Source organism: Elephantulus edwardii, unplaced genomic scaffold (assembly GCF_000299155.1).
Source record: "Elephantulus edwardii isolate Elephantulus edwardi_28Jun2011 unplaced genomic scaffold, EleEdw1.0 scaffold00128, whole genome shotgun sequence".
In the NCBI taxonomy this organism is placed as follows: Eukaryota; Metazoa; Chordata; class Mammalia; order Macroscelidea; family Macroscelididae; genus Elephantulus; species Elephantulus edwardii.
In genome coordinates, this window is record NW_006399878.1 from 1,937,997 (window position 1) to 1,947,708 (window position 9,712).

The 9,712-nt window shown below is 36.6% G+C and overlaps 1 protein-coding gene across 1 annotated transcript in view; it reads right to left on the reverse strand.

Annotated features, from left to right (window-relative positions):
• Positions 1 to 9,712, reverse strand: part of PCM1 (pericentriolar material 1) — a 161,684-nt gene that overhangs the window by 88,599 nt on the left and 63,373 nt on the right. The window contains exons 17-20 of the mRNA XM_006893547.1: positions 6,710 to 6,913; positions 5,959 to 6,178; positions 5,694 to 5,839; positions 5,050 to 5,240 (exon numbers count right to left, since the gene is read on the reverse strand). Of these exons, the coding sequence (XP_006893609.1) occupies positions 5,050 to 5,240; positions 5,694 to 5,839; positions 5,959 to 6,178; positions 6,710 to 6,913 (761 nt within the window). The remainder of the gene's footprint in view (positions 1 to 5,049; positions 5,241 to 5,693; positions 5,840 to 5,958; positions 6,179 to 6,709; positions 6,914 to 9,712) is intronic.

Sequence of the window (9,712 nt, forward strand, 5' to 3'; positions counted from 1 at the left end):
GACTGGGATAATTGGGATGGGAGTGTCAGAGACAGTGCGATTGGCACAGGACAGAGCAGAGTTTAGGGCTGTTGTACATAGGGTCGCTATGAGTCGCAAGGGACTTGATAACAACAACAACAACATTTATTAAATCATTGCTAGTTTTCAGGAATTATTCTAGGCTTTTGTTGTTAATACTCAATACTGTGTTGCCAACAGTGTTTTGTCAATGAGAAAAAAGGCTTAAAAATTAAAAATGTCCATAGAAGAGCTGGCAAGACCTAAGATTTGCATGACTCTAAAATACTTACAGTGGGCATCCACTTCCTACACAACATGCCTCTGGAAACTCTACAGACTTTGATAAATGCCAATAGTTATAGAAAGGCTTAAGGCTCTTTGTTCATAGGGTCGCTATGAGTCATGTTCAACATGATGGCAATCAACAACAAAAAAATGCTTACAGTCTTCCCAATATGAAATATGATCAAATACATAATACCATACAGTGTTGTATTAGTGGTTATGTACATGGGACTTTTAATAGTTTTGGGGGAGAAGGGATCAAGGAAAATTTTATAAAACTATTTTGTGAACAATAAAAGGAACAACATGTAAAGTTCTTCAAATCATTTCTTTAAAGTCTACTGAAAACATGTCTGTTGTCAACATTAAAATTCAAGAACTAAAAAGCTTGTTATATTTTAAAAATGCTATTTTTTGGTTATACTGAAATATTTCCAAAATTTGAATACACTGTTTTTCACAAAAGATCCTTCCCATTTCCTTCACCACTGCCCTATCAAACTATGCAACCCTAAGATTAACAGCCACCCCCCCGCCCTTGGATCCTCACACTCACATTACAATAATGGTTTTATACAGTAATTGTCCTTGTAGAACTGAGTTAGTTCACTGAGCATAATGTTCTCCAGTCCCTCCCAAGTTAGGTAGTAATTTACAAAATCATTACTTCTGGTACTGTGTAGTGTTTCATTATATGAATGTACCACAACTCCTCAATCCATTCATTTGTGGTTGGACACCTGGGCTGTTTCCATGTTCTTGCAATGGTGAATAATGCTGCTATGAACAATTGTACAAGTTTCCATTTGAGCCTCAGTTCTCATTTTCTTGGGGTATATTCCAAGCAATGGAATAGCTGGGTCATATGGAACTTCTATGTTTTCAGCCTTTTGAGGAAGTGCCAAGCTGCCTTGCAGACTGGTTGTACCATTTTACAGTCCCCCCAATAATGTATAAAAGTTCATATCTCGCCACATCCTCTCCAATATTTATTACTTCTGTCTTGTTAAACTTTGCCATTGCTACTGAAGTGAGATGGTATCTCACTGTCGTTTTGATTCGCATCTTTCTTCACTGCCAGTGATTTGGAGCATTTCTTCTGTCAGCCATCTGAGTATCTCCCTCCATGGAAATTCTTTGCATGTCTTTTGCCCATTTTTTAATTGGGTTATCAGTCCTTCTTCTGGAGGCCCAGGAGTGTTCTACAAACTCATTACGAGACTCTTGTCTAAGATGGTATTGTCAAATGGTTGTCTGTTCCCAGTTGGTATGTTTTCTTTTTACCCTGTTGGGTAAAGTTTTTGATGCACACAGGGATTTTAATTTTTAGAAGATCCCATTCATTAATGTTATCCTCTTCAAATTGTGCATTTCTGGCTATATTTGGCAGTCTCTTTATACTGTAGACTAGGCTTTCTAAGCTTGATCTCAGTTTGTTTTTTATGAACTTTTTGGTTTGGGGCTTTTACTTCCAAGTCTCTTATCCACCTTGAGGTGATTTTTGTTTATGGTGCGAGATGTGGATCCTGTTTCAGCTTTCCGCAGGTAGCAGTCCAGTTTAGCCAGAATCATTTGTTAAAAGAGGTTGTCATTTCCTCATTTGATAGGTTTTATGTAGAATGTCAGTTGACGATAGGTAGCTGGGTCTATTACTAGGTTCTCAATTCTGTTCCATTGGTCTATGTTCCTGTCATTGTACCAGAACCATGCTGTTTTGGTGATTATAGCTGTTAACACTGTAAGAGGTTCTGAGGTCAAAAGTCCTATGCCTCCCACTTTTGCTTCTCAGAAGTGTTTTGCTGCTTCAAGGTCTCTTTCATCTCCAAATGAACTTGACAATTTCCCTTTTGACCTCCTTGAAAAATGAATTTGGTATTTGGATTTGGGATTGCATTGAATATGTAGATTGCATTTGGTAGGACTGTCATTTTCACAACATTGAGTCGTCTTGTCCTTGAACGGGGCACATTTTTCCATTTCTTTAGGTTCTTTATTTTGTCTTGCAGAAATGTTCTGTAGTTTTCTTTGTAAAGGTCTTTTGTATCTCTAGTTAGGTTCACCCCGAAGCATCTCAATTTGTGGTTAGCTATTGTAAATAGTATTCCTTTCCTGGTTTCCTTCTCTGAGTTCTCTTCGTTACTAGAGAGAAATCCCTCTGATTTTTGAATATTGACCTTACATCTTGCTACTCTATTAAACTGGCCTATTAGCTCTAACAGTTTTCAGGTTAAGTGGGATTTTCTGTGTACACTATCATATCGTCTGCATATAGCGACAGTTCAGCCATCTCTTTGCCGATCTGGATGCCTTTTATTTCCTTCTCTTGTCATACTGCCCTAGCAAGCACTTCCAATACAATATTGAATAGAAGTGGTGACAGTGGGCATCCTTGTCTGGTCCATGTTCTCAAGAAAGATGCTTTCAGTCTTTCTCCATTGAGAATGACATTTACTCTTGGTTTTGCAAATACACTTTTCACTGTGTTGAGAAAATTCCCTTCTATTACCATTTTGCTGAATGTCTTTATCAGGAAAGGGTGTTAAATTTTGTCAAATGCCTTTTCTGCATCAATTGCTAAGATCACAGGGTTCCTGTTATTTACTTTGTTAATATGATGAGTTATGTTGATTGTTTTTCTTATGCTGAACCATCTGTGCATACTTATGAATCCCACTTGGTCACAGTGAATGCTTTTTTTTTAATGTGCCTTTGGATTCCTTTGACTAAGATTTTGTTAAAGATTTTTGCATCTATATTCATGAGAGATTTTGGTCTATAGTTTTATTTCTTGGTAATATCTTTGCCTGGTTTTGGTATTAGGGTTATACTTGCTTCATAGAATGACTCTGGAAGTATTCCTTCTTTTTCAATTTTTTAAAATTGTTTAATTAGAATTAGTGATAGATCCTCTCTGAATGTTTGGTAGAATTCAGCTGTGAAGCCATCTGGTCTAGGATTTTTCTTATGGGGAAGTCTTTTAATTACCTTTTCAATTTCTTCTTTTGTAATGGGTCTGTTCAAGTGTTCTCTATCTTTTCTTGTCAATCTGGGTAGGGCATGAGTTTCAAGGAATTTTTCCATTTATTCTAGGTTTTCAAATTTATCAGTGTGCAGCTTTTCAATGTTATTCCAATATTATGAATTTAATGTCATCTGGTCCTGCTGTGATGTCACCTCTATAAAAATGAAAGTATCTTTATAACAATATTAACACAATCTGGCATTTAGGAATTGTCACACAGCCTCTATCTTACATTTCCTTGTGAAACAAACACTTTCCACTCTTCCTCCTTTATCATCCACATCTAACTGGTTACTTAACCTGTTCATCCTACTGCTTCATCATTGTTGCTGTTATTACGTGTCTCTGAGTTAGAACCACCTCAAAATTGACCTTCCATCGGGCTTTACAAAACTAAATGGGAGGAGATTACCCATCTTTTTTCTATGGAGCAGCTGGTAGATTTGAACCATGTGCCTTTGCATTGGCAGCACAATTCTTTATCACTAGGCTACCAGAGTTCCCTTAGGAGACCATCTTATTCTCTTGAACTACTCCTTTTTATCTTTACCATCAATACCTTGCTATTATTAGGTACCACTGAGATGTGTACAACTCATATGATCCAACGAACAGCCAGTCTGAACCCTGCCCTAGCCTATGCCATCCACAGCACCTCGAATATACCAGAACCTACTCCTGAAGTCACTATGTAAGTTCATCCCCTTGTTGGGAGTCATTTTTACCTTCTTTACAAGCATGATGTCCCTTTCCAAGGAATAGCTAGCCTAGCAACATGGCCAATGTATAAAAGATGAAGCTTTGCCATCTTTGCTCCCAAGAAGCCCTCTGGCTGTACATTTTCCAAGACATATCTGTTTGTTCTTTTGGCAATCTGTGGAACATTCAGCACTCTTCTCCTAAACAATTCAAAGGCATCAATTCTTCTTTGTTATCTTTATTCACTGTCCAGCTCTATGATGCGCAGCAGGAGACTCGGAAGAGCAATGCCTGGATCAGATACATCTGAAGTATTCAAACTGACATCACTGTTCTTCACCATTTTGGAGAAGTCCCTGTGACAGCCAACTTGTCCCATGTAATACATCTCTTGATTTTCTGACTGTTGGTACAAAGGATGCTGAGTATTGATACAAGTAAGATGAAATCACTATCATCTTCAGTACTTTTTCCATCTATCATAATGTTGGCTGTTGATCATGTGGTTAGGACCTTTGTTTCCTTAGGTCAAGTTAAATAAAATTCTATTTAAAGGATCACTCGTACTCATCTTTAAATGCTAAGTAGCTTACATAAGACCTGGCACAACTTTTTTTTCTGATACAGGGAAAAAAAAACCCACCACAAACCTGAGTAAAAGTCCAACTTAAATGTATGTTTTAGTCTATTGACATTCTTTCTCTAATAAAATATGAAGCTTGTCTAGAAAGGCTTTTCCTTACTAATCTTCATTCGAATGTTTTACAGTGCTTGAAATACAGGCAAAATTGAATAGGTTATTTCCTTCCCATTTAATAAACAGCTGTTGAATAAATCAAAGGTCGAAGACTACGCCATCATAAATGGCATATATTTATATTCATTTATATTAAGAATTCTCAAGAATCAACACAGAAAAAGTTTAAAACTTTCTTTGCAAATATTAATCATCCAAAAACAGACTTGCAAGATCATGCAAAATACAAACGATACTCTCAATCCCTGCATTTTCATTTCCCTTTAGATTTTCAGTCACCTACCTGGTGCAAATGATGAAAAGTTAGTAAATCCAGGTAAGGAAAATAGATTTACAGGCTGTGCTGGAAAAGTGAAGGGACAAAATAAACTGGGAGAAGGTGGGTGAGATGCATTATTGCCTCGCTCTTTGCTTCCAGGTTTTTCAGGATGCTGATTTTGTTGATGCATAAGTTCATTTAACATTTGTTTTAACCTGTAAATATTTAAAATGTTAATTTAAAAACCAGTTATGCTACCAGTTATTTGAAATATGTACAAGAATATATAAATGATTTATCAGTATGCAGAACTTTGATGTTCTAACACTTATGACAAGCATTAGCTTGCTCTTCTACTTTAACTCCAGTCTAGCTTTTAAAATAAGAACTGAACTAAACAGGCTTTCTATCAAACAGCAGGATAATTGCAAAAAACTCCTTTTTTGTTCAATTTATCTGAGGTATAACTAACGTCTCAGGGAAATCAGTTAAGTCAAAATAAATTATTAAAAACAAAAGAAGTCTAATGTATTAAAAGAGAACAATGAGAAAATTACTGTTTATAATTCAAGTGACAGATGTCATAATATTGTCATATTTTAATATGTAGTTTTAGCTTATGACCCTAAGATAACTGAATTCTAGTATAATGTCAAGGAATCATTTACCTTTGAACATTATTCTGTTGCCATGTTAGCTGAGTATAACACTGATTCAATTGGTGCATTATAAGGTGCACTTGAGGAGATGCAACATTACTGGGCATAACACTGTAAGGACCCGTGAGAAGAGTCTGTAGTAGGCAAGAGAGAGTCTATGGAAATAAAAATTTTGTAATAAATATATAAGCTATAAATAGCACAAGAAAAATTTGGACGGTGTCAAAAAATAATAAAGAAGCTATATTGAAATTCACTTTCTTTTAAACTTTACCTGCTGATATTGCATTAAAGTCTGACAAATACTGACACTGAAATCAAGCTGTTTCTTTAGTTGATTAATTTGTTCTTGCCATTGTTCCTTCTCTTCCACATAAGAAAGTTCTGACACCCAACGAAGGTTTTCTTGACGCTGCATGCTGATATTCTGTTGCCTCGTCTTGGCTAATGGACGGTAATTTCCATCTGCTGAAAAAGGGCGATTGTTCTTCCACCTAACAAAAGATTTAAAGCATTGAGTCCTCATATATAGTAACTGCAATTTAAAAGTACGGCAATAAAACTCTGACACCTTCTTTTCTCATAGGCCTGCTTTCTAAGTTCTAAAATAGAATATGGAAAATTTCTGATTTCTAGACTTGTATAATTATTGTTTTTATTCCTCTCCAGTCTTTTCTCATTAATTTTACCAGAAGTATTTGTACAATTCTATATTCTGAAGAATGAATATGCTAATTATTATACTTTGTTATTCCATTAATGTTGTTTACTCACATAATACTCTAAAATCAAGTAGAAGGTCCATAATCTAAGCAATCTTTTATAAACAATACTGTTATGAATAAGAATGTAATTTATAGCTTTGTTGACAGACCTTTATCAACATTTCAACACTTAGGAATATTCCCTTTTGTTTAATTCCCACAAAATGGAAGATCAAAGCCTATGAACCTTGATCCAGTCTAGCTGAGATCTACCCAAACAATACTTCAAATCAAGCAAAAAATTACAATACTACAACTAACCTATTTTTAGTTTCCTTTACATTAGAGGAATTATGATTCACACCATTAGGATACAAAGAAAAGTTATCATTCGAACTGGCATCTTGCTCCTCCTCTTCCTCCTCCTCATCAGTCCGGATGATTCCTTCGGAAAGGTAACCATCTTCATCTCCTTCTTCTTCATCCAGTGCACACTGAGTAGAACCTCCCCAAGTTGCCATTGTTCTAATGATTGAATGACATAAAACAAATAATTTTGCAGATGAGTAAAATATTTTACCACCTAAATATGTAGCTGATGGCATAGTAAATAGGGAGTTGCACTGTCTACCCAAGGCAGGCAGTTCAAATCCACCGCTGCTCAACTGGAGAAAAGATGATGGGAATTTACTCTTACATAAATGACAGCCTCTGAAAACCCACTGGAGAGTCAGCTATAATTTAGTTATAACTAAACACCAATGAGTGATGTTTCAGACACCATACGAAATCTATGTGCTTTGTATAAATAACCTTATTTAACTATATGTAGTAAATGTGAGATAGGTACTACTTTGTCCATTACTGCACCATAGAGCCTTCTAAAAACAATTCTTCAAATAAATAAATATTTTTAAAATTAAAAAAAAAATTCATTTGGTTAAATAACTTTGCAAATCCTGATTAGCTTTTTTCAACTTTTCCTTGAATGAGTTTCCTAGATTATAGACATTCAATAGAACTTTCTGCAACACTGCTTAATGATGTTTCTCTGTGCTGCCCAAAGCTTCCACTCACAGCACGTGCCCCCTTAAAAACATCTAAAATGTGGCTAATATAATCAAGAAAATGAACTGATAACTTTAATTCATTTAATTGTTGCTGTTAGATACCTTCTAGTTGAGTATGACTCATAGTGACCCTATAAACTAAAGATCTGTACCCTTTTCTATCCTCATACTTCATGACACACAGGAGCCCAATGCAGCAGTCACCATGTCACTACACCTGGTTGAGGGTCTTCCTCTCCATCGTTGACCCTCCACCCTTCCCAGCGTTATGTCCTTCTCCAATAAACAGCCCCTCCTAGCAGCACGCCCAAAGTATGTGAGGTAAAGTCATCATTCCTGCCTCAAAAGAATGTTCCAGCTGCACCCTCCCCAAAATATATCTGTTCACTCTCTTGGCCATCCTTGGGATAGTCAATGTTCTTCTCCAACACTACAGCTCAAAGGTGTCAATTCTTTTTCTGTCATCCTTATTCACTGTTCAGCTTTCAGATGCACAGCAGTAATTGGACACACCTTAGTCTTCAAACTGACATTATTACTCCTCAATAATTTTGAGAGGTCACTAACTGCAGATTTTCCCAGAGTAATACATTTCCTTATTTCCCAACTGCAGGTACCAAGGGTGTTAACTGTGGATCCTGGCAAGATGAAGCTGTTGACAGTTTCAATCTCCTCTCCATCCATTTTAACACTGTCTACTGGTCTTGTGGTAAGAATCATTGCTTTCCTCATACTGAGATGCAATCCATACTGAAGGCTTCATTCCTTGATTTTCTGCAACAAGTGCTTCAAATGCTCCTCAATTTTAGCAAGCAAGGTTGTGCCATCTGCATAACACAGGTTATTGATTAGTCTCCCTACAATCCTGATGCCACCACACTCCTTAGAGCATCAAGAAGCTAAAACAAAAGGAAAACATGTCAAAGTGAAAACATTAAACAGAAGGTTTCAAGGCCCGGGAATGTGCACAGTGCTAGAACTGGAGAATAAAAAAGGGAAGAACTCGCTTTGCCTTTCTCAAGCTGAAAGAACTGAAAAACAAATTTAAGGCTCGTGTCACAATACTGAAAGATGCTATGGGCAATATATTGTATGGTCCAGAAAGCATCAAAAGAGATGGATGGAATACAAATAACTACTGTACCAGAAATAACAGATTGACGATGAAAAATTTCAGAAAGTAATGAAAGAGAAAGTAGAAGTTGCACTGAACTCATTGACAAAAAATAAGGTCCCAGGAATCAATGGGATACCAACTGACTTTTTCAATTTACAGATGAAGCCTTGGATGTGCTCACCAGTCTATGCCAGGGAATTTGGAGGACAGCTATCTGGCCAACAGATTGGAAGAAGTCTGTACTTGCTCCCATTCCCAAAAAAGGTGATCCAACTAAATATGGAAACTATCGAAAAGTATTAATATCACAAGTAAGCAAAATACTGCTAAAGATCATTCAAAAATGTCTAGAACAGTACAGAGATAGGGAACTGCCAGAAGTTCAAGCAGAATTTAGAAGAGACTGTGGCACCAGGTATATCACTGCTTATGTCAGATGGATTCTGGCTGAAAGTAAAGAATACCAGAAGAATGTGTATTTGTGCTTTACTGATTATGCAAAGGCAATTGACTGCATGGATCATAACAAGTGTGGTTGACAACGAGAAGAATGGGAGTCCCAAAACACTTGACTATGCTCATGCGGAACCTATACCTGGACCAAGAGGCTACTGAGCAAACAGGGTGGGGGAACACTGCACGGTTTAAAATGAGAAGGGAGAGCACCTCTCTCCATATCTATTCAATCTATATTCTGAAGTGAGCAAAACTCATTTAATAGCTACAAATATTTGTTGGCTACCACCACATTTGTTCTGTTGTACATAGGGTTTTCAGAGGCCTGCTATTTCAGAAGTGGATGGCCAATCCTTCTTCCTAGTCTGTCTCAATGTGAATGTTCAGATTTAGAGAAGTATTAGACAGACCAGCAAGTTAAAGGTATATCCCTTATTGCGGAGTTAACTTTTGTGTTATCTAAATGTTCAAGATACTAAAGAGTTGAATAGAAGATTTCAAAAGGCAACACGGGATGACAAAGCAAAATATTACAATGAAATGTGCAAGGAGCTGGAGTCAGAAAATCAAAAGGGCCGAACTCACTCAGCATATCTTAAGCTCAAGGAACTAAAGAACAAATTCAAACCTCGAGTTGCTATAATCAAGGATGCTTTCGGCAGAACGTTAAATGATCCCAGA